Genomic DNA, 26,511 nt, shown 5'->3' on the forward strand with positions numbered 1-26,511 from the left:
TATTCGAAGAATTTCTTCTCAAAACCTAGTTTCGAAATAGAAAGTAAATTTTTTTCAGAAAAATCCCAAATTAAATTTATTGTAAACCAATTATTTTCCTTTTAATGCATAAATATTTTCGTCTTACTTTTAAAAATATTTAGACTCATAACAGCTATCATTATATACATATTTAATTATTGTTATGTTTCATGACTTTACTTTTTCGAGTAATTTTACATAATATATTTTTCTACTTTATAGAACATATTTAGTTCTGAACTTGTTATCTCAAAAACTCGCTATCTCGAAATATTTTTTTGCGTCCCTTCAACTTTGAGATATTGCTTCTCGGAATTAGGGGGGGGGAAAAACATTCGGGAAGATAAAATTTTTTAAAACAATAGATCCAATCCTTCTTGATTAAAATTTAAAATTAGATGGTTTAGCTTTCTAATTTTCTAGCCAATATGACAACCATGGTATCCGATAACGTCGGTTATCTCTCTGATACTTTCGTAACTGGTGAGTAAGTAAAATTACTTTGCTAATAGTTGAATTACGTTTCAGACGTAAAAGCTTTTGATTAAAGAAATCATTGACGATTTCCAAGACAGGCAAATTTCATAGAAGTCACTGGTAAGTCTTTTCTCTAAAAGCAATTTTTATATAGTAATTATCCATTTGTTTTTTTATTTCTCAACCCTTCGACTCCCAATCATAAACGTAGTGTCCCCCTCAATAATTTTTCAGAATTTTTTTTAAAAATTATAACTTTAAAATAAACTATTTTTAATTTAATAAAAATTAATAATTTTAGATATTTTATTTATAATTTAACGAAATAATTCTATATTTATCATTTTTTAAGTAAGTGGTATCTTAAAAGAGATTTAAGGAATTTTTAAAAATTTTTCGGTCATTACTCAACAATTTTGAAGTATTAATATAGTTAATCGACAAGTATTAATATAGTTTATAAATGTGGTTATTAGTTATTTATTTTAATTTATGCACAATATTTTTTTTTTACTTACATTTGTTTTCTATTAACATTGTGCAATAATTTTTAAAGACCTGTAACTGCTAAAAGATTTTAAAATCGTTTAAAATCATTTTTATTTACTTTGAATTTTCATTCGGATTTTTTTTAAGTATAAATTTTTAGGTAAAATGTGATAAAATAGTTACATTTATTATTATTATAATTTTTAAAAAAATGTGTTTTATTTCTCACGCAATATCCCTTTTACGCTACTGATTAATTTAAAATGTAACGTACTAGTTTCAGGCATGTTTCAATAGAATGTTTTCTAAACTGTTTTATTTGATTATTATGTAACTTTTATAAACTTACCACTTAATTTAAAATACTAGATTTCTCTGAATGCTTAAAAATATTGAAAAAGGAGCACAATATTGCTCATAGTAAAAATGTTATTCTTTAAAATTTTAAGGAAATTTCATAACCAGGAATTACACTGATAAATTATTAAAGTGTATTATGATGGATCTGATTATCTCATAATCTTCTAGGCAATAATTAAAAACTAATTAAATCTGTAAAACTTATTCGCGTTTTAGGCACTGTGAGTAAAGTGATCATATTTCTAATTACAAGCCTAGACTTATTTTGAGCATGCTACTCTTTTACTAAAAGTATATTTTGTGACAGTGTATATCTTAAACAATTTTCTTTAATTTACTTAAGTAAATATTAGCATAAATTAGAGGAATATAAAAACGAAAAGTTAAAAAAATCAAACTTTTAATAAAACTTTTTGAATAATTAATTATTTATAAATAAACTTTAATAATAAATTCTTCATAACTACATCGAGCTATTATATTTCCATTCCTTGAAATAAAAATGTAGAATGCACAAAAAAAAATTAATAAGTAAATAAAAGTAAATAAATAAAATAAAAACTAACAAATAAATGAATAGTAATAACGGACCACCCTGAAAAACTTTTTATTTAATGATCGGATCTCCACGCTCTAGAATTCAATCTTTGAAGAGTGACCGCAAATATGCTAATAAGTGCAGACGATACTTAAAGTTATGAAATCAAACACAAAAAGCACAATTTCTATGAACAAACGTACTTTTTTTACGAAGGACTTAAATTTTTGGCCCCCAAAATATGGGAAATATTGCCCCCATAGTTTGATTAGGACAGAGGGTCAAAGTTTGGACCCTTTAATGTTAATTTAACTATGTGCATATTTCACCATATCTCAAGAACTTCTTAAGTGAATTGAAAAATTTTTGAACGCAATTAAAAATTCGTTTAACCAAGGATAAGTCAATGCAAAACATGACTTTTAGTAAATATTAATTGTTTTTCATTACTTTATTTAATTATAGTCAAGCATGTTTTTAAATTTTTTAAGGAATAACGTTTTTTACACCATTTCAAAATATGCAATTTTAAAGAAAAAGAAAAAATAATTCCAAAGAAATGTAATTTTAAAATCACGACTTTTTAAAAATTTCTTTCTCCGGATCTATTTGACCGATTTTGCTCAAATTCTTTGTTTTGCCATGTAAAATTATTTTTTTTAAAACGACAAAAATGACAAAAAATACTTTTAAATGGAAAAAAAATTATTTTACAATTCAAAATTTTTTCGACTATAATTTTTAAAAGACTATAAAAAGTAGGAAATACTCAGTAAAAGTTATTTTTTCTATAGAATTATCTTCGGATAAATGAATTTTATAGTTGTGTAAAAAAAGTTTTCAATTCATTTAAAAAGTGTACGAGACATAACGAAAGCGCAGAAAGTAAAAGTAAGATTAAGGGACTCAAACCTTGAATCTCTGTTCTAACCCAATTATTGAGATCAAATTTTGCAGATTGCGGTTACCTTCCGTATTTTGCGGGTCAGAAATCCGAATCTATCGGAAAATCAAAGGCATGTTTATCCTAAGAAAGTACGCTTTTGTGTCAGATTTCGTAATTTACAATATTACTTGCACTGATTAGTTAGTATAATGTAAGGTTGAAATACAAGGAACTTAGTTTAAATGCAATATAATTAAGAAACGAAAAGCTAATTTGAAAAAAAAAATAAACATTTTAATGAGCAATAATAAACAGCGACAAATATTTTTATATAATATTTGTCATTGATTATTATTGATGCTGATATTTTAATATAATACATAATATTGTTATATATAATACTGTCGCGTGTAATATTTTGCCTTAAAATTAGCTTGCTTTCAATTAGGCTTGCTGGTATTGGCAAGTGGCATAAAGTAATAACTTCAGCATACATGAAAACATTGCAACTTATTAATTAGGCTTATTCAATTGTGTTTAATCTTATACAATTCAGCGTTATAAGAAATCATAGGAAACAATACATCATTCGATAACATTGAATAAACATTTTGTGGTGCAATATAGGTACAAACTAGAATTTGTTTCATTAAAATTTTTTATCACTTAGTCCGTTTGTCTCTGTATCGGCCTCACTCAAGTCTAAGTAAAAAGAAATTTTTGAATCCCTCATTTGTTTAAATAGTAGTATGTGAATTTCCTCTCCATCCAAAAAAAAAAAAAAAAAAAAAAAAAAAGACAGCTGGATGAAAACGTGCAACGTTAGGGTACTTTACAGTTTGTAGACAGGTTTGAGCTTCTTTATTTTTTTCTATTAGACTCCTGAGTTTTAACTATACTAATGATATTTAGCTAAGTAACAAAAACTAGCAACGCATGAACCTTGCAGCAAATTTATTCAAACTCACTAAAATCATTCTTCCGATCAGCTCTTCAATTAGCTTAATTAATTATAAAGTATTTTATTAATTTATACTAAATCAAATGAACATGTATTTTTATTAAGAAGCAATGAATAATTATTTTAATTGATATTTTTAGTACTAAAGTGTTCCTTCCTCATAAGCCATGAGCAACCAAGAGCCAACTCAACCACGAAATTCTGCATCAAGTGGTGGATCAGAAGAGAACCCAAACCAAGCCGGTATTAGAATATTCCTGTGGAAACTATTCTGTATACTAAGTACAATTACAACCAGAACCTGATTTACCTAAAGAAATGGACCTAAATCCTCAAATTCGAAAAGACTCTTAAAAATTAGATACGAATTAAATACTAATTTTTAAGTAAGAAGAAAGTTAGTTAACAAACCAATAAATTGAAAACATTTTAATTAAACAGGCTGCGTCGATTCGATTGAAATTAATGAAATTTTGCAAGAGCTTTTTGAGTTTTTCTTCTATAGTTCATGGTGCTGAATTTCAATTGCATCAAATTTGGAAGTTGGTAATTAAAAATAAATACAGTGAAACCTTCGGAAAAGTAGCGACCTCTTCTATTTATGACCACATTTGGGTGGCACGGAATTTTTTATTCAGACTTTGTGAAGAAACTTTTTAGGAGAGAAAATCAAAATCTCTCCTAGCGACCAAGCAAACTTCTGCACCAAATGCGGAAAAGGTCAAATAAGAAAACAAGAAAAATATCAAAATTAAAATCGTTTGTTAAATCTTAGATTAAAATCGTTTGCGAAAATTCATGAACCTTCAATAATATTTTGAAGTCAATGGAAGTAACCCCTATGAATGACCAACCTTCATTAATGACCACTTTACTGTGGAACAGAGAGAGGTCGCGCCCGAAAGGTATATTACGTAAATAACGCTTAAAAATTAATATTTCAAGCTGTTTTACTGTTTATATACCATTTTACAAAACGTTTCACATTAAAAAAAATTACAATTTAATAATGTATAACAATGTAAAATGTAATTGGATTTATACCCGTTGGTCGTATTTTTAATTCTAATGAAAAATTTTGAGATTGGTAAAAATTCAATTCAAGAAAATCTTGGCTTATGAATATCTCGTCATTAGAGTTTATTGGATTTTGCTTCATGACCAAAATAATAGACCATAAAAAGTGCTAAACATTGAAGTTTATAATTTTATCTTTAATTTTTAAAAAATCTCAAAAAAGATTAGGTTGAGTTTAAATCTTTTCTAGAAAATATTTTATGTCATTTATGAGTTTATATCCTCCTAAGCTACATATTTCTAAAAAATATTCGTATTTATGTCCATTACTTAAAGCTCAAGAGGACATAAAAGAAGAGTCACATTTAAGAAAGATAGTAAACTAAAATTTCGAGTTAAGACTCGCGTGATTTATAAATTTGGAAATAGTATTTTTCTTTGCAGAAAGTTCGTGGTCATTTATTTTTATATATATATTTTTCATTTATTTATTTTTTCTTTTTTACTCTTACAACTTTAGAAACTCGTAAATCAGACTCTGGGTATAACAGTTCAGACAATAAAAAAATATTTGAAAAAAATCGTAATGTTTTTAAAAACTTTTTTATTAGGTGATGCAGCAACAGTAAATATCACTAGAGGAATGGCGAATATGAATACACAAGATCGTTCGATTAGAGAACTTATAAATCAATTAGGAGAACTACCTGTTGATTCGGTTGAATCATTCAAAGTGTTGGATCAGAAATTAAGAAATGACAACGTGTTGCGAGAAGAGTTGGTATGTATAATTAGTAAAATTTATCTCTTTCCCGAGAGCAATTTACTTAGGGCAGTAACGAATATTCGGTATTCAGCCAATTAGGCTCGTTTGCCGAATATTCGGTAGGCTGAATGTTTGGCCAAATATTCGGCCTAATATTCGGCTAAATATTTTTTGGAAAAATATTTATTGACAAAAAATATTTTCTCCGAATTTTAATTGTTTAAATAATGCAAAATAGTAATTACACTATACATTATCATATATAGTTTTTACATGTATTTGCTAAGCTTCAAAATTCATGTGCTTGTAAATTTATGTTCTGGAAGACAAATGGAAAACGTAATTTCAAGAATTGAAACTAGATTATTTTATACTTAACCACGTGTTTCGTGCAGGTGACTTTTTTTTTCAAATTTTATTCAATCAAGTCAATGTCGTTGTTTTTTCAACATTTTTGTCTTAAGAACTGAGAAGGTTTTTTTATGTCGTTTTTTACATTTTATTATAGCACGAGGCGTTTTAAAGGAACATTTTATGATAGATTTTATTCTGTCACTTCTTTCTTGTACTGTAAGACTGATAACGGTAACAAAAAAGCTGTGATTTTTCAACGTTTAAGTTATATTCTAATAAATGAGAAATTTTTTTTCCTCCTTTGTCTTTTTTATTAGCTTTTCTTTTTACCAGCGTTTTTATTATGACATAGTATTTTTTAAAAAGCGTTTCTATTGAACGTTATTCTTTGATCGTCAATTTTTTTAAGACTTTTTTAACTTTTTTCTAATTTGAAAAAGTTAAATTGAGATTTTTTACGTTAATTTTTTTTTAAAAACTAAGAACGATTTTTGTTTGGGTTTCTATCTAGCTTTTTATTTTTTTAAAAGACGTTTTTATAATGGCGCAACAATTTAAAGGGTTTCTATTAGGCTTAATTCTTCTTTTTTTTTTTTACTTTTTAACGAAAATACAATATAATTGGAAAACTGAGATGTCAAACTTAGATCGATTTTTAGTTTTTGTTTCGCTTTTGTATATAATCTTTTGTTTTTGTGGGCATTTTTATGATAGCGCGGCATTTTTAAAAGTGCTTCTGATAGATTGTATTCCTTGTATATTTTTTTCGGAAAATATTATTTTAAACATTAAAGTTTCGACATAAGAATAGAGAATTTTTTGCTATTTCTCTTTTTCCTTTTGTTTTCAACTTCATAACTTAATTTTTTTGTCTTTATCTTTCGGAGATAAAGACAGCAAAGAGTTCTTTTCAGGCGTTAACATTTATTTTGAGACACTTGAATACACCTATTTGCTTTGTTAATATTCTTTGTTTTGATATTTTTTCTTATTTCCCTGGAACTCCAGGTATTTTCCGAGAGGCAAGATTACTTACAAGTACTGAACAACTAACAATTAAACAGCAACTAGCTACTAAACAATTTACTGCTAAACAACAAGCTTGCAGTAATTCAATTCCCAGTTCCTTCCTTATATGTGGACTGTTCCATATCTTTTGTTGGTGAAGAAAAAATAAGATCCGTGTCTGTATTTCTTTTTCCTTGTAACTGAAGCGGCAGACAGAAATTATTTCCAATTTTAGAATTTAGATTTCTAAAATAAAATATTAACCCTTTTAAATACAGTATCAATTTAAAGAGCATTTCGACGTTTTGAGTTTGCTCTGCTTTTTATCAAATTTTCTTTTACATTATTATATTCATTAATTTAATAGCTGGGAAAATTATTTTACATGAAGGTGGCTACGAATTTTGCACAATTTAAAATAGAAGGAAATGCCAACGTAGAAAGTTCGGTTGTTGTTTTGTTACCTTGAAACTTAGGCAATCCCAGCTTTAGAAAATCGATAGTGCTTACCAGTAGTTTCATTTGCAGATAAAAATTGATATTTTGTAGAAAATTAATTTATTTAATCTGAATGAAAGGATATATTAAATTTATTTTTCTTTTCTTTCAGAAATTCTTTTTATTTCTCTTTTTTAAAGAGGCAATATCCCTCTACTCTTTTTTGTCACATATTGCCAGAAAACTGATGACTAAAGAAGTTGCTGAGCAGTTTACCAGAATTGATCCTCCTCCCGGCAAGTTAGCTTTCGAGATTGAAGTGCCAACAATTTATAAAATGCTTGAAGGTAAGTTCAAATATATTATCACAATATCTGAGGAAGATGATATCATAATCCGAGTGTGAATCAAACATAAATGAGACTACTTTAATAACTAATTATTAAAATAATACTCACAAAAAGAACAAAAATGTCATTTTCTACATAACGTCCGTGAACTTCAACATACTTTTTTCCAGCGTTTTGGACATTTTTTCAAATTTCGGTGGCATAGAAAAGAAATAGACAGCCTCCTGAACAATGGCACTTAAACTTTTTATCGCTTCCTTAAAAGAAAATCTTTCGCCTCAAACCTTCTCCAAGGGTTTCAAACAAATGGTAGCCCAATGGTGCCAAGTTCGGGCTATAAGGTGGATGTTCAACTATTTTCCAGTGTAAGGCTTGTAACTTCTGTTGTGTCACTGCGACTTTATGAAGTGTCGCATTGACCTGCTGCAAGAAATCGGCATGACTATAAGCTGCTTTGACTTTCTTTAAATGTTTACAACAATAATTTGCATTAATTGTTAGTCGTTCATGAATAAATTCAACGTAGCAATAACCAGTGAGCCCTAAAAAACACTTGTGAGTACTTTACCAGCAGATAACCGAGATTTTCCTTTAAATGATGTAGAATTATTTTTCTACTGTATTCCATTTTGACACTTAGCTTCAGGGCTATCACGGGTCAGGGAAAACAGGAAAAAGCCTGGAATTTTATTTTAACTATAAAAATCTAGGAAAAGTCAGGGAAAATTGCAATTTTTTACAAAAACTTGGAAAATTCCTCTATCATACCTGGAAAATAACTAATTTTAGAATTGTCAGCAACAGTAATTAGCTACAGATTCAAGTTAAATATTTCTAACATCTATGACAATTATTTGTTACAAAATTCCTATTTTAGAGAAACTGTCATGTTTCTATCCTCATTCAAAGGTATAGTTTTGTTCAAAAAAATCTAATATTTGGTATTACAAATAAAAAAATATAGGTTTTTGGATGAAACATGGAATAGGTAAAATATGACCCGTGTTTTCATTCAAATTGACCTAATATTACCTGAAACAGTGAGTTTTTTTTCTGGTGTAGTGATGCATCCAAGATTCATCACAAGTTTTCATACTTGAACCCTGGTACCATTGCCAAACTGTGTCTGTTATCTGTGCGAAATATCAAAAGGTTTGACATTTTCCCTTGTTGAATGTTTAAATGTTATGAATTGTGCAACTGCATTAGTTACATCACAATCACTGACAATTCAAGCTGCAGAAAAGGAACTAACAAAAAACTAAACGCAGTCAAACAATTATGAAGACTCTAGGTAAAGTTCTATTGTTGCCATGACAACGAGAAAGAAAATGGTCGCTTGCTATTCAAAAGCCTCATTTATATTTAATCCAGCAATTTTAGCAAAACAATAGTATATCCAATGAAGCTCCAATGAAGCTGTTTGGCGTATCTTTGGTTTCCCAATTAATGAACGGGATCCAACCGTTATTCATTTAGCCGTCCATCTTAAAACGGTCAGAGCGTATATTTCACGAACGAGACAGCGATTGACCGAGCCATAAATCCACCAAAAACTACACTCACCAAATTTTTTGAATTGGGTAATCGTACGGATGCTTTTGGCGTCTTTGCACGGACATTACTCTACTCAGAAGTACCACCCTATTTCACATGGGTTCAAAAAAATGGACACCCCACAAGCAAGGCACACCGGTTGATGCATGTCCCGATTTATTCAAATCAAACGCCTCGTATTTACAGTCAATTCAAGGCAGACTGAGTGCTTTTATTTTCGACTGTTGTTGGTTAATTACACCGGCTCATTGTCATTTCAAGATATACGTAAAGTCGAAGGAAATCAGCATCCAAAGTATATAACTATGCATGCTTTGCACTCGGCTTGCTGGAAGACAACAACCAGTGGGAATGTATGCTTGCTGAAGCAGCATTGAACTGTACTGCAAAGCAAAATTGTCTTCTATTTGCTACGGTCAAAGCGTATTCCTTCGCTCTGACCGGGAAACATGTAGCTATAGTATTAGCTACATGTTTCCCGGCCCGTATAGAAACGTTATGAGAATATCACAAAGATTCGATGACTGATGATATACGGTATCAATAACGCACACGTTGCAACGATCTAACAATAGTATTCAGCGATGCTATGTACAATGAAGCACTGATTGCTATTGAGAATCTTTGCATTATTATTGCCAAATTGCCACTCAGTCATTTCGGTATGCTTTCGCCAAATCGAAACGCATCTGATTTATTAAACACTGACATGAATCGTGAACTTCAATACAATACGATAGAAATGGCAGCGATTGTTACTCGCAATGTTCCACTAATGAATGAGAAACAAAGGAACATTAATGACCGCATTCTGCTCGCAGTTTCAGCAGGACAATGTGGATTTTTTTCCTGATGCACCAGGTGGAACTGGCAAAACATTAATTACTTCGCTAATTCTCGGTGAAATACGATCAAATAATGGCATCGCGTTGGCCGTTGCATCATCTGGCACTGCGGCAATTTTATTGGATGGAGGCAGAACAGCTCATTCAGTATTTAAGCTGCCACTAAATATTCAAAACAACCCAGATGCAGTGTGCAACATAAAAAATATTTCTTCTGTGGCCACAGTGTTAAAACACTGCAAAATTATCATCTGGGATGATTGCACTATGGCACACAAAAATCGCTTGAGGCGTTGAGCAGGACATTGAAAGATATAAAAAAATGATGATAAATTATTTGGCGGCACTCTGTTACTCCTTTCAGGTGATTTCAGACTAACATTCCACGTTTAATGTACGCTGAGGAGATCAATGCTTTCGTAAAATCATCTCCACTTTGGCGAAATGTTGAAAAAGTTCTACTAAAAGTAAATATGCGCGTCCAAATGCTTCAAGATCCATCTGCTGAAACATTCTCAAAACAATTGTTAGATATCGGTGATGGAAAAGTTACTAAGGATGAGACTGGATGCTTAAATTACCGGACGATTTCTGCACAATCATTGATTCACAAGATGCTCTCATTAGCCTAATATTTCCCGATGTACACACGCAATGCCTTCATCATGACTGGCTGGCAGAAAGGGCGATTTTAGCAGCAAAAAATGTGGACGTCAACGAATTGAATCTGTAGATGCAACAGTTATTGCCAGGTAACTTGGTGACATGCAAATCCGTTGATGCAGTTTGCGATCCCATTGAAGCTGCAGATTTTCTAACAGAGTTTTTAAACTCATTGGATTTACCTGGCATATCACCGCATAATTTAGTACTCAAAGTTGGATCTCCGGTTATTTTGATTCGTAATTTGAACCCACCTTGGCTGTGCAGCGGCGCGCCTTTTCCTCTAGTTATTTTTGAATTTTAATCATTACGCGTTTATTAACTTTTGATAAACATTAATATAAAATATGTATTAATTATAATAAATAGAATGTCTAATTTTGTATTAATTTAATTATCATATTAATTTAGTTAAAAGAAATTCGAGCAATTGATTTTTGAATATAAATGTTCTTTTCTCAATCGGACATCTCTCTTTTGCGAACATATTTTTTAGTTCCAATGGTACCAACTTTATCAAGGCTTAAAATTCAGCATAAGAGTAAAATATGTCCTGCTTATATTAGTTATTTCAGTTTGATTATTAAGAAACTGATGAATTTTTCAAACCCAAGAATATGCTTAGGAGAAGGAAGCTAGTTTCCATAGACATAATGTAAACAGGCCTCTTAAGGTTTGGTACAGTCCTTGTGCATAACGGAAAAAGCAACCTTTAGGGGTACAGTAGAAGAGGTTCTTGAAATGGGTATGCACCCTTCTCTCTTCCCTACAACTACTGGAGTAGGGGAAGGATTGAGGAGGAGAAATGTTCGTGTTCTTTTTTTTATTTATTGTTGGTTTGTTTTCAATTTTTTCACTATTCATAAACAGTATTGTACTATTAATTAGGATATTTCTTTGAGAATACGTTATATATATTTGCTGCTAACACATTTATGTATAGAAGGAGCGAATAAAAAGGTGGCAGGCCCAGCTTTTCATTGTAGCTTTTCATGAATACCCAGCTTTTCATTGTAGAGTTAATCAACAATCGGTTCACAAGTGACCGTTTCTGACTGTCTGTCATTTAGATCTTTGTCATTCATTCTGTCAATTTGCTTTTCATGCGCTTGCGCTAGATCCTAGTACGCGTAATGCTCTGTTAAATCTGAGTATGTTGTTCATCCTGTTTTTTTTTTTATTTTTTTTTTATTTTTTATTTTGGTACAGCATACCGCAACGAAAAGTTCCCTGCTTTAGTTACGCATTCGAAGAGCTGGACTTTTTCTCCCCTCGATATAATTTGCCAAAAACTACAATTCGAAATTTATGAATAGTTTTGAGGATAGTAGAAGTCTGAACATGGTACCGTTGAACACAAATGAATACCCGATAAATTGACCATGTACCTGGTTCTCGATCTTGAGACTAAAATCCGGGTACCCGGTACTTCCCTAACTTCTATATCAAGTAGTTTAATTAATTGGAATATTTATTTTGCCATCAGAGTAGCTAAAATATAAATTAAAAAATAAAATATGGACCTCTCAATTTTAAATGTGTTTTGAACATGGGGGAATACTTCAGTAAATTAAAAACTCCCAAAATGCAGAGAAAGAGTTTCAGAAGAAATAAAAATCTTTTCTAAAACTTTTATTCCTTCTTCTTATAAATAAATCATCACATAGGGTAAATCAACCAGTGAAGGAGCACAACCCAGTGAAGGAGCATTTCATAGATATTTTTTAAAAATAAGATTTTAAATGTTTTTACTTAGATTGATTGGTAACGGCCAGGCTAAAGAGAATAGAAGGGCTGTTCACTCCTTTGAATTAACTCTCGCCGAGCCAAGCCTCCGATTTTCTCTAGTGACGTCACTTTGGCTTCAAGAACGGAGCGTTCAGCTTTACTAACTCTAACTAATATTGGATCATTTCTTTTTGCGAGATATTCTAAGACATTTGTTATTTTCTATAATGACTTTCCTCAGTTTTTGCAGTGAATTTACAAGAATTTAAAACTATTATCGAAGTGCCAGTTTGCGCGATTGCAACTTGCAAAAATTCTGATACAAAAGCAAAAGGAAAAAATATAATTTTCCGCGTGTTCCCTAAAGTAAATGAACAACTATGTAAAGAATGGATTCCGAAATGACACAGTTAATATAAAACAGCAATACGTTTATTCTGCCGTTAAGAACTTTTATAAAAATTCATTATCTAAATAGAAACCGCCTCGTTACTTCAAAAATAAAGGCAGGTGAAAGGAATTAAAAAATGGATAAAGTCAAAGAAAATTAAAATTTAAATAAAAAGTATAAATGAAATATATAGTATATAGTTGAAATTCTCCTAATTTCATAACATATTTTTAATGTAGTTATTCTAAATATTTATGATTTTTTTTAAAAATTATATTCTCTTCAATTTAAACATCTATAAATTATATCATCGTAAATTTAAATATCTATAAACAATTGTAAAATTTCTAATGTCATTATGAACCTAAATTATTATTTTGTTTTAGTAATTAGCGTTTAAGGTTGATGTTTCCTAATGATTAAGTATGAACAAATTGCTATTAACGACATATTTTAAAATCAGAATTCTAAATTTAACTCAACTTATCGTTATAAAGGAATATGTAGATAAAAAAAGTGTCGATATGTGCTTTCATTTTTCTTAATAATTAAAGTTAAAACTGAACTTTTTAAAATAAAGTATTTATAGTGTCATTTTCTCCAACTAGTAAAACATTTTTATAAGTTTAAAATGGTATTTTTTTTAATATAATAACCAAGAAAGTTTTTTTGAACTATGTTTATGAACGGAAATAATGTGTTAATTACGTAAAGTTTGAAAGCTAATAACCAGAAAAAGTCTAACTTATTTTTACAAAGAGAAAGATGCAAAGTTATCAAATCTTTGCTTGCGATCTCCGAGATCTGTGGACACAGTGACGTCACGAGGAGGGAAATTCGATGACGTCATGAGGAGGGAGCTTCAGCTCTAAGAGCGGAGTGAACTAGCCCTTCTATTCTCTTTAGCGCTGGGTAACGGTAGCTTACTACCTAACAATAGATAGCCATCTAACTATGCATTGAGCTACCTGGTTATAGAGTCTTCTCTGGAAAAAATTTTGAATTTATTAGTAGCTGTTCAACACCTTGTTTCGTCGACAAAATTATAAGGTTAGTGCTTGTAGTTATCCGTTTAAAGTACAATTAATTGCATTAATGCTTATTGTGAAAAGGGAATTCAAAATATGGTTATTGAAGTTACGTTTTATTTATTTCAAGCATCATATCACAAGCAAGTACTGAGATAAAGGGTATTTATTAACTGGATTACCAAACGATGAAAAACCAATGAATGAACAAGTGTTCCTTTACTGGGATTTTTCCAAGTCAATGAAAACAAAAGAAAAATTTTAATTTTCTTGTACCTTTAATCATATTATACATCAAAATTATGTTAAAAATACAAAAAGCAACTTATAACCAGAGAAGGCACAAGCATGCTCCTTCACTGGGAATAGATTTCCCAGTGAATCAACAGTATGTGTGAAATATGATTTTACATGGATAATTAGTAGTTCTGCGATATAGAGGACCTTAAAATTAAATGTTGTCAATGTTGATGAATAGTTAAATGTTGTATGAATAGTTCCTAAAACAATTTTATTTAAAAATGCTAATTTAATTGCCAAATTTATTTAAAGAAGTATAATTATAATTTATCTATTATTTATCTTTATAAATGTAGTGGTTAGTTACATCATACATTAGACACCTTAATAAACTATGTTTACTTATCGAAAACTAACTAAATATAATAATAAAAGCTTGAATAGAACATTTATTTGCTGGCTTTTGTGCCAATAATTAGATAAATTATTATCCTATTGCGGTTTTTATCGTCATGACAGAAACTGGTAGGAAAAATCAATTTAGAGACTCCAGGTGAAAAATGGCTGAAGTTTTTTTTAAATGACATCCACTGATAACTCAGTGCAATGCGAAGATAATTTCAAAAGGCAAAACTTCCCTTAGACAGAATAATATTCGAAAGACTGGTTTGAAGAACTTTAAAGGAATCTTTAGGAGGGAAGTAGCCCTGGCATCCTTTTAGAAAGTGATTGCATTTGCAATGCGAACGAAACAGGAGTTGAATACTGCCCTTAAACGGAAAAATTCCTTGGCTCTAAATCCTTGGTTCTTGGTCCTGCTATATATTTCATTGGAAAAAGTGATTCATGAAGTAAAACGATGACCACACCAACATTTTACAAATATATTGCAAATGTTTCTACCCAAGGCTAATTGAAAATGCTATCGAATTCCCTATTTTGCTTCTTCCGGATAGGTATAAATCTCATATCAATTTGACTGAGCAACTTTTGTTCATCAAAACAAATTCTCTGGTTTAGCTTTCTACCTAATTTATGGAAATCTCCGGTTAGATCTTGAAAACAGAAGAATTTTAAAACAGTATGTTGAGAGAATATTACATCTATTTTTAAATAAGATTTTGAGGCATCAACTGATAAAGTTAAAATGCTTTTATGAAATGTGGTATATTTCTATTCTATTTTCTATCAATTCGATGTTGAAAACGTTGACTTTAACAAATGCATGCAAGACAGACACAAAGAGTTAATGAGCAAGACAGCTTATCAACAAAACACATACTTCGAGAGTAACGATGCACTATTTCTTCAGAAGCTTGAGAAGGAAATCTCACAAGTTATGTTGCAAATTTTTAAAGGAACATTGACAGAAGAGTTTTATCTCCCAAATATCTAATAGCCTGTGCTTTTCTCAATATGGAAGAATTTATTTCAAAAAGAACATTTGGTTTATCAAACTTTGGCACTGAAGTTGATACAACTAACATTGATAAGGAAAGTATCTTGAAAATCGATTTTGAGATAAGTTTTTGAGGCATTGTTAGTTGGAAAAACAATTGGTTCCATAAGTAAATGGTAAGTACTGCTGAAGATCCACTAGATATAAGACAATGTGAGATGGATTTTACACAAACTTCGAAACTTCTTTTTCTTATTTATTACCCAGTGAGGTATTCTAAAAATGGTACTGGAAAATCAAAAGAAATTTTGAAGATACATTTACATTGGCCGAAAATTTGGAAAAAAGAGGAAGGTCAAATCAAAAGAAAAGGAAATAAATTACTTTTTGGATTAACTTCAGAAGAAGAACGAAAATTTAAAGAGACTCAAAAAGCTGGAAAAAAAAACTTAAAGCAGAAAATGTGACGAAGAGAAAAAAAATACTTAAAAAGATTGAAAAATAATTTCAAAAAACAGGGGGGAGAAGAGTAAATAAAAAAGTGATATAATATAAATACTAATAATAATAATAAAAACATCATCGTATTGCACAATGATAAACATTCATGATTTAAAACGGACTATTAAACTGTGAGAAAAAAAGTAAAAACATGTTTCTTAATTCTGTATTCAACCATATTTTACTTCCCATTCCATGACTGAAAAGAAAGTTAAATTTTTCTCGTTAACTGTGGTTATATATTGTAATTCCAAGAAAAATCCTGTTTTTAGACATTTGTGTGGCCTATGGATTCCTAACGAGCATCAAACATTCTCAAAATTACGTGTTCATTCACTGGAAAATTTAGTGTTTATTTACTGGGAAGAACTGCTCCTTTACTTGGTTATCTTACTACTTACTATTTGAACCACCAAAAGGTTAAAACAATATTATTCTAAAAATTTTTTACATAATTTTCATTTAATAACAAATGTGTTGACACCGTCATTTAGCTAAAATTACAAATTTTGAAATTTTTATGATTTTTTTAAAGGTAAGCTAAGCTTAAGTGTTCCTTCACTGGTTAGTTTACCCTATGCTTTCTCTACTTAAAGCACTTTTAAAAAAGTTTTGTGTTTACCATAAAACAAATTAAAACTATGAACACTAAAAACTTCAGCTTATAACGCAGTAGGAGAAATTAAGACAAAAAATGAAATCGTAAAAAATGGATCATTCCTAGACATGGAACTTTTAGATCCCACTTCAAACTGTTCTGATTATGCCGTTCGAAAACTAACTGAAAAATTTAATCGGTTCTATGAATCGGAATGGTGAAGATATGCATGCTTTCTTATTTATTTATAATTTTTCTTATAAGGAAACGATTTTGTGAAGAATTTAATTATTTAGAAAACAAACATCTATATATATATTTCTCTTACACGGCGACAAAAAAGCCTCATTACAACTCCCCGAATGGCAACGCTAGAAAATCGACCAATGATTGCAGCTAAAAATGTCACATGCCAAATCTATTAGAGGTGGCTCAACATATAGCGCTTTTAAAAACGGAAACTGAAATAATCAGAGTATAAAATATTATGTGCTTATGCGCATCGTATTTTTTGTTAAATAATTTATTTATTATATATCAGTTTATAGATGGTAACGAGAAGAGTTTTGTGGTTGCTATGGTGAGTAATTAGAATGTAAATTTAAATTGTTTTTTGAATGAGTGTAAGATATGTTTTTTGGAACGGCGAGGCTGTAATTTTTTTGTTTAGTTAATAAATCTTCATTTTATATTAAACGTGATAGTAGTTTCCTTAATTATTTGATTCGAAGTCCTTTGAGTTTTATTTGAGGTCAGTTTATTTTGTATTTTTTGACAAGAGAGAGCATTCTCACCTAATGAGATATCTTCCGAAATTCAATGTTTTGTTTATGCTGGTTTTTCCATTGCAATTCACTTATTTCAATTTTTAATAGACTTAATTATACCCAAAATTTTAACCTTTTTAAAAAGATATCAGTTTTAGAAATTTTATCTTACGATTTTATACTATAGCACATTTATAATAGGTTTAACGAATTACATGTTATTTATTTGAATTCAAATTTATTTTAATGACTTAGTATTTACTAAAAGGATGTAATTTTTTTTAAAAAAGGCTGTTATATGGATTTGAATGATTGTTTTGAATTCTTAGAATTTTGTGCATTTGCAATGGACCTAAGTTAGTAGCGAGCGAAGCAAACCATATAAGATTGCGTAGCAATTTTCGGGGGTTGGTGAGCGTTAGCGAGCAGGGGGTGAAGCCCACTAGTTTCATTTTAATACAAAACATTTTCCAGCGCTGCAACGACAATACTTTTTCGTCACTTTTTCTTCAAAACAAAAATTCATATAAAATATGCATTAACAAATTGAGAATTTGATTGATGCTTTTAAAGTAGATATACCACAAGGCTGTAAAAATCGTGAATTGTATTTTGTTTTTTTCTGAGATACTTCAGATCATATTAGATTTTCGAATTTTTATCCTGAAAGAAATGTTTAAAATGTTGCTAAAGAAATATTTAGTAACGAAAACTGACTTCACGTAAAAATTATTAACCTAAAATTAACCTGAAAATTATCAGTTGAAAGATTAACAACCATTAAACGATAAATTTTTCAAAAGTGAAGAAATTTTAAGCGGAATCCAAAAACACCTTGTCGGGGATCGGACCCAGTTATTTGACTCAGCTAACACATATTTGCAATTTGATGCCTTCAATTTGTTTGTAGAATTTTTGGCACGCCTTTTATTATTGTTGTTATTTTTCAGAAGTGGCTGAAAGGTATAAAGAATGCTATAATACCAGCGATGACATTGCCAATCAAATTAGATTAGTATTGAGTAACTCAAAAGAGTGGAGGCCTCCCGGTAACAAAGCTTCGCTGCAAAGAGTGCTCCGAGAGTACTTCAGAGCCCTAAGTACCTAAAATTCAAAAATGCACATCAAGAATTTTCCGCCTAAAGAGTGTACACATTAACGGCTTTTGTGTCGTTAAAATTCAAAAGCTTCTATACTATCAACTCCTTTGTGGAACGTTTGACTGACATGATTCGTTACATATAAATAAATATATTATAAATAATTTAATAGTGTTTTTTTTTAATTTATTCATGGTTGATTTTATCATCTAGTTTGTTGATTGTATTAATTCAATTCGATAGATATCGAAAAATAAATAAATAATGTTATGTTAATTTAAGCGTATAGAAACGTTGTTGATGCAGCAAAGGCTTTGTCTCCATTTTGACGAGTAGATAGTATGCTGATTATCTGTGGAAATAGCAGATTACCTATATAATTAGCAGATTATCTAGGTAATGAGCAGATTATCTAGGTAATTAGCTGATTACTTGGGTTATTAGCAGATTACCTATTAGCAGAATTAATTGCAGCAAAGGCTTTATCCCCACTTTGACGAGTACCTAGCATATATGGCAGTACTTTTACTTTCGTTACTTGTACCGCCGGTACAAGTAAAAAGTACGTACTTTTACTTGTACTTCGTTACTTTTTAAATTTAGTACTTTTACTTGTACTTTCGTTACTTTTTTAGGAAAAAAGTATAAGTATTTGTAACGGAAATGTCAAATGAAATCGTTACTTTTTTCTAAAACTCGGTAAGCTTTCTAAAAAAAAAAATTTAATTAAAAAAAGTTTGCTGCTGGTCTGGTACCTTGCATCAAATTTAATTGGTTGGAAGAAAAATCTAGGGAGGAGGTTACAAAAAAATTGGAAAGAATTGTCCAAGCTGAACACCCTGCTATAACTAATAACGTAACAGAAAGAAAAACAAATACAAAGGATTTTAAATTTTCTAAAGCTGAAAACATCATACCAATCACCAGCGGCAGAAGAATTTATGGCATGCATGAGCTCAAATGTCGAAACGGAAAGCATATCAATTTTGAATCGATATCCAATCGTAAAAAAATTATATGTGAAATATAATACTGCAGTAACTTCTAGTGCTCCCGTGGAGCGCTTATTCAGCGTGGGTATTCTGAGAAATTCTCGCAGTAGACTCAGTGACACCACTTTCGAAATGCAATTATTTTACAAAATGAATAAAAATATTAATTAGCAAGTTATTTTCATTCATTTTAGAGTTTTATGCATTTATTTATTACATTTTAAATAAAAAATGTTGAATTTTATTATTACGTTTTTCAATTTTCTTTTTGAACTCACTAATAATACATTTTTGTCTGAATACATTTTTTACTAAATACATTTTTACCTAGTACATTTTTTACTAAAATTATGTTTATGCCCGACCTTGTCAAACAACGCCCAGTCAAATCTCTAAGAACTTCAGAACTATTTGCGCTATTGAAAACTATTATAATTACTATTTTAACTCTTGAAAACTCGAAAGTATTAATTTGGCCGCTGATACTAAAATTCGTTTACAAATTTTAATTATCCCGTTAGGCAAAAATGTTCGGAAAATGATTTTCTCGCATGACTTCAGCATTAGTCATTATTGCAAATAAAACTGTAGACTGTTCTGTTTCAACTTATACTGCACATTCAATTATTTTTTACTAGCTCAAAGATCACAAAGCTATCTGAAACACCTTGTTTACTTTGTTTATGTTTGCGCTTTTAAAACGCGTTTCTATAGAGTAAAGCAATTTTAAATCAATGGTAATTTAAATAAATAAAAATAATAAACTAAAAATTAAAATCAATAGATAAAATTTCTTTTTTGTGCAAATCCATAAAAAGTTTGATATTAAAATTATATTTGATTTCAAAATTACATTATAGGATTATATTATAAAAATATATTATAATATTCTTCCGAATTTAAAAATAAATTAATGTCCATAACTTTCAAAATTAAAAATAAGTAAATAAAAAACAATTTCGCAAAAACATTAAAGAACATAAGAATATTATTCAATAAAATTTTAGGTTACTTCGAATTTTCTAATTCCTAGAAATGTACTTTTAAATCGTTACTTTTTTTGTTTAGTACTTGTACTTTTACTTGCACTTTTTACTCGTTACTTTTTAAAATAGGAACTTTTTACTTTTTACTCGTTACTTTTTTTAAAAATACTTGTACTTTTACTCTTTACTTTTTAAAAGTAACGTTGCCATATATGGTACCTAGTAGGCAATGTGCTGATTATCTGTGTAAATAGGAGACTACCTATGTAATTAGCAGATTATCTAGGCATCTGGCAGATTATAGGTAATAAGCAGATTATCAAGGTAATTAACTGATTATCTAGGTAATTAGCAGATTACCTAGGGAGTTTGAGTAAAGAAACAATATTTGATTTCGCCGTCATTTAAAATAACGTGAATTAAATAGGTTTAAAAATATGTATACCTTACTAATTGAAAAAATTACATAGCATTAGTAAATTACATAATAAAAAGCAATAAATATTTTTTAGTATTGAGATTCAAAAATAGAGTTTGTTTAAAAAAAACTAGAATAAACTTTATATGGGAGAGTATCAAAACTAATTTTGAAAATTTGTTCCACACAACCTATAAGTTTTTTACGCAAATAATTTCCACAACTGCCATATTATCTGGTGATGATCTTCAAAATTATGAAATATTGACAAAGGGATACCTGCAAGCGATGTTGTGTAGGTATCTCAATCCTGATTGGTTGTTGAAACGTGGCATTTGTTTACGTGAGCAATTGTTCTTTCCATTCGATTTAGAATAAGTCAAACCCGACAATTATCAATTCTTTTAAATGACCCATTCTATATTCTTTATGGTTGCACTGAATGAATAAATACCCTTTCCCCATTAAATATGCTTTTCAGTACCAAGCATATTTTTCTTATTTCAATAAGTATCTATTATAAAAACTAATTAATCATCATTAGCTTCATTAGTAGCATAACAATATTTTATGGTTGCACTGAACGAATAAGTAAATTTTCGGCATTTGGGTTCTTATTTCATAAAGTATTTCTTACTTCACTATGCGTACTTTTCGGTTAGCGGGGGGCAAGCGAAAAGTAGCAAAACAATATGTAGACCTCTGAAATTTTTTTTTAATTTTTTGCACTATTTTTTATTTCATTTATTTTTTTAAACTATTAAACAAAATAGACGTTAAAAAATCAATGAAGCAAATTTAAAAGAAAATAGTTATTCTAACCGAAAAGTATCTCAATAAGTATCTATTGCGATAATTAATCATCTTTGTCAAAAATTGCAGGGGCCCTATTACCAGCTTCACGGAATCTAATTCCGATCGAAAAGAAGCTCTCGTGATGTCATAAATCCGTGAATGTCAGTTAGGCCGTATTACGAGCTCTTGATTCCGCTCGGAACTAAATTCCGATGCGAAATAATAACGAATTCGATTCCGGCAGGTTTAGAGCAAGCGAAATCTAAATTCCGATAGGAGTTTGCTCATTTTAGTAATCAAAATGGCACTGTTTTCTGTCATTACTACCGATTAAAGCCAATCTGAAAAACATTTTTGTATTTTGTTTTAGCGTGTAACACAAAATTTGATAATTTTAATTTAATTTTATTTAAAATAGGATATTTTGATAGTTTTCATAAATATAATTGTATTTCGATACTTAAATTGCGGCTTATTTTGTTTTACGGATTGAGTTAAAAAGAAGAGCTTTTCGCTATATTCAGAAAGATGATAACTTATCTATTTCATAATTTTATAACCGTCGTCGAACAGCCGACCTAATTTTGTGTTTACGACTACTGATGTTCAACTCCGTAGTCTTTTAATTTTAAATCCAACCCAGCCCTTAGGAAAATTTGCCATAGGTTTGCCATAAAAAATGCCATAGGATATTCCTATGGGGTTTTGCCTATGGCAAAATTTTGCCATACACTTTTGCCATACATGTATGGCAAAATTTTGCCATACGTATATGGCAAAAGTGTATGTCAAAATTTTACCATAGGCAAAACCCCATAGGAATATCCTATGGCAAATTTTTGCCATACATGTATGGTAAAATTTTGCCATAGGCAAAACCCCATAGGAATATCCTATGGCATTTTTTTATATGGCAAAATTTTGCCATACGTATATGGCAAAATTTTACCATAGGCAAAACCCCATAGGAATATCCTATGGCATTGTTTTATATGGCAAATTTTTGCCATAAAACTAAGATGTGTTACAGCTTATGACGAAATATTTTTCCATAGGCTATGGTACGCCTTTGCCATACAGCTATGGCAACATTTCTCGTTGATATTTTTTCATACATCAACAAATAGTTACTTACAAGAATCTTTCGCAATGGATATTAAAAATGCAAAACTTAATAAATGTAGAATAAATATATATCCAGAAAGCTTTTTTTTAAAAATATTTCTTTGATAAACTTCTCCTGTTTCACTTGCAGAATCTTTTCTGAATGCTGTTCTTATTCAAATAAATTTTAAGTGGTTAGTACTAACCGTTAGAAAATGGGTTCGGCCGTCGGTGCGAGTGGGGAAAGTATTGGTTATGTTGATTAGGAACAAAATATATTGAGTACAGGCAACCAATATTTGTTAAAACTGTAAAAAACAAGAAAATTGAAAGTGAGTCTGGAGGTCGGAGCGAGTATAAAAAACGTTAATTTTATTGATTGGTATCATAATTAGTTAGATAAGCGTCAGATATTAGAGGAACCTAAAAGAAAGGAAATTTAAATAATGGTCCGATGGTCGGAGCGAGTATGAAATTTTTTTAAATTTTGATATGTGATACTAAGCTAAAAATTATACAGACTAATAAAACAATAAAATACTTAGAAAACTCAAAAGATAAAGAGTGGGGTCGGTGGTCGAAGTGAAATTAGTTTAAAATAGACCAAACGGGACAAAAGCCGAATATGTAAACAGGCTAAATTAGTTGATCCCCTACTAGTGAGGGATATAAAACTCAGAAAATTTATGTTGAGTTGTGTTAAGCACAGTTAGAAAATAGAACGCAATATAGAAACATTGGTAAATACAAAACATGTTTAAGACATGATTAAAATTGGTAAAATTAATAATTGCTATTGACAAATTGACACTTGGTCAGGGATAGTAAATAAAAACTAATTGGGTATAGGGCATCGCTATGACGAAAAAGTTGTAAACTTAAGGAACGATTAAATTGATAAAAGCATTTTTGGTAACAGCAGCAGGTGATATGGCCAGGGACTGTGTCGTTGATAATATTGAAGCAAAATAATTTTCAACCAGTAATCCAGCAAATCTAGTTAATTGATGACCCTAAGCTATGTATAAATATGCAACAGAATATTGTACAAATATATGTGTATAGTTATGAAATATTAGTTGTAAGACAGTAAAACACAGAGACTTGATAAAAACAATTTAATGGCAAGCAAAAATAAAAATATAAAGCCCCAACGTATGTAAGATAATGTAAAAAAGCATTGCAAGAACCCAAGTGGAATTAAAATCAAAAAGTAATGAGAATGTAAACACTGACTTTGATATTGATATATGACAGCAATAAAATGAAATTATCACCGAACAAGTTAAAAGAATTAAAAAATTTTAATTATTAAAGAAATGATGATCTGGCTTGATCATAAGCACTTAACCGCGTTTTTCATCATAAAGATAGTTTACAAATTGCTATGGGGAATAGAACACCATTAATAATGGAAAAGTGATATGACTTTAAAAATTTATATAAAATCAGAGTGAGGGGATGAAATAAAAAGAAAGATGTCGTTTAATCAGAAACAGTTGGGGGAAAGAAATATAAAAAATTTAGATAAAAATATAAACAGCAAGATATTAATTAAAGTATACAAAGTCAACAAATGGCAAAATTTAACATAGCGAAAACCTATACCCAATCGCGACATATTTTAAAAAGATACAGATAATAAAAGTACCAGACTGCCGGAAATTAAAAACTTAATAAATTCAGAAAAAAATCGAATAGTCGTTTGCAATAAAATGTTTTTGACCAAGAATTAACTTTTATAAATATTGTTTTTCGCCGATACTTAAATTGCAAGTTACTTTGATTTTTGGGATGAGTTATAAATATAAATAAAAAAAATATAAAGAGCATGTCGTTATATTCACAAATATAAATTTATTGGCTGTCTATTATAAATTGGCTGTCTGTCAAAGATGCTAAAAAATGATTCATTATATAAAAAAAAAACTTCATTACGAACTGAACATTAAGCTGGAACTCTTTAAGCGTTAAGCAATCTGAAAGATGTTTTCGTGGTTTCCCTTTACGTGTAACGCAAAATATGATTGTTTTCTTTAAAAAAAATAAATAAATAAGAATTTTTAAAAAAGCATGAAGGCAGCAATGTTTAAATATTTACATAAATTATGAGTTACTTTATCTTTCTTCCTTGTTAAAACAAAACAAAATGAAGAGCATTTGATTGAGGGCAATTCATTGCAGGGTAGATAGTCTTTTGCGAACATTAAGACGCTAAGAAATGATTTGGCAGATTTCTTCATAATAAATGCTACAAATAATTATTTTCATGAAAAAGATTTTTATTTTTAATTCTCATAGGAAAATTTAACAAATTTACAGTTGCATTATAATAGAACTAGACGCTTCAAACTAGTAATTATGGTTGAATAAGCAAATATCCTTCCTTCGGTTTTAATTAACCTAAGGTCTTAAGTAATCCCAAAATTGCTAGCAATGAAAATAATTATAGACAACCTTGATTTTCCTTCTGGAATTTTATTGTAATTGCATTCAGTGGTGGATATTGCTGGCGAATATTGATTTTTGTATGGGAAGCCATTTTTTTTTAAATAACACATATGAATTTTTAAGCTTTCAGTTCTAAGTTAATGCGATTTTAGCTCGCATAGAAGAAGAGAAAACAAACATATCGTTGCCAGATTAATAAATTATAATTATAGTAATTTTCTAATTGGTCAAAGTTAGTCCCGCCTACAAACTCCAATTTCACCGGAATCGTGCGGAATGGCGATTTCGATTCCGGATTCCGATATGCTCATGTTGCGGCAAAGTGGGTTTTACGAAATTGGCAATCCGATGAAAGCTAGTTTCCGAGCGGAATAAATTTCGATGAATTGGTAATAGGGCCCCTCAGGTCTATTTTTTATGTTTCTCCTAAATGAATTCGTACTCTTTTACCAACATTTTGGGTTTTCAGCAAATATCTCCTATCCATTGGGTATTTGCACTTTGAGTAGAAGAAGATAATGTATACCCACTCATGTGATCTACGACTTACAAGTTTCTCCACATACGCTAGATAGTTAATTTACGTGAAGTTAATTAAAAACATTGCCGTATCGCACATCGAAATTGCTCAAATATAATTCTTTTTTGTCTACGTCTTTTCTTGACTTAGATTTAATACTATTTTATATATTTTATTGTAACCATGATATATTTTTGCCTTATGTATCTTCGATACATAATTAGGTTTTTTTTATGTTCTAAATGGCTTCAATCCTGTCTTTGAGTTAAGTAAGAAATAGATAGTGAAAGAATTGAAATATTTGACGACAATAATTGTGAAATTATCTTTGTGAAAGAATCATTATCAACTAAGAATCATTGTGAAAGGATACAGAATCTGTCACTTCAGAGAATTGATACTTGATAGGCTTGGTACTCGAAATCGAACGAACAGAGCAGTTTCTAACGAAAATAAATGACACGTTTCAACAACCAATCAGGATTGAGATACCCACACTCTGTCACCTACAGGTATCCCATTGGATATCTGCAAGTAACGTCATCGTGGTTGATTCAGAAGCCAATCAGGTTTAGCTTACAGATATCCAAGTAATTTTGATTTAAATCACGTGGTTAAGCATATTCACTTCACTTCTTTTCGAGTTCCAAGTACCCAATGTCATACCTGCAAGTAGCATATAGTTTAGTCTACTGTAAGAACTCCCCGGACAAAAGTCTGAGGCCGTCTGCTGCTATGAAAACAAGGGTAGCTCATTTCAGCC

At 29.9% G+C, this 26,511-nt stretch overlaps 1 protein-coding gene across 1 annotated transcript; it reads left to right on the plus strand.

Annotated features, from left to right (window-relative positions):
- Positions 1–531: 531 nt before the first annotated feature.
- On the plus strand, positions 532–18,646 carry LOC122272234 (uncharacterized). The gene is made up of 5 exons (XM_071186348.2): positions 532–618; positions 3,873–3,975; positions 5,361–5,530; positions 7,488–7,662; positions 18,333–18,646. The coding sequence occupies exons 2-5, from the start codon at positions 3,900–3,902 to the stop codon at positions 18,488–18,490; spliced, it is 579 nt and encodes a 192-aa protein (XP_071042449.2). The 5' UTR covers positions 532–618; positions 3,873–3,899; the 3' UTR covers positions 18,491–18,646.
- The last annotated feature ends 7,865 nt before the right edge of the window (positions 18,647–26,511 follow it).

This window comes from Parasteatoda tepidariorum, chromosome 9 (genome assembly GCF_982258835.1).
Source record: "Parasteatoda tepidariorum strain Cologne lab strain chromosome 9, Ptep-v5.0, whole genome shotgun sequence".
NCBI lineage: Eukaryota > Metazoa > Arthropoda > Arachnida > Araneae > Theridiidae > Parasteatoda > Parasteatoda tepidariorum.

Excerpts from the sequence above, each read along its gene's own strand:
- LOC122272234 (XM_071186348.2), top strand. The coding sequence starts at position 3,900 with ATGAGCAACCAAGAGCCAACTCAACCACGAAATTCTGCATCAAGTGGT. Across the intron at positions 3,976-5,360 it reads AGAGAACCCAAACCAAGCCG|GTGATGCAGCAACAGTAAAT; the intron begins GTATTAGAATAT and ends CTTTTTTATTAG. Across the intron at positions 5,531-7,487 it reads ACGTGTTGCGAGAAGAGTTG|AAATTCTTTTTATTTCTCTT; the intron begins GTATGTATAATT and ends CTTTTCTTTCAG.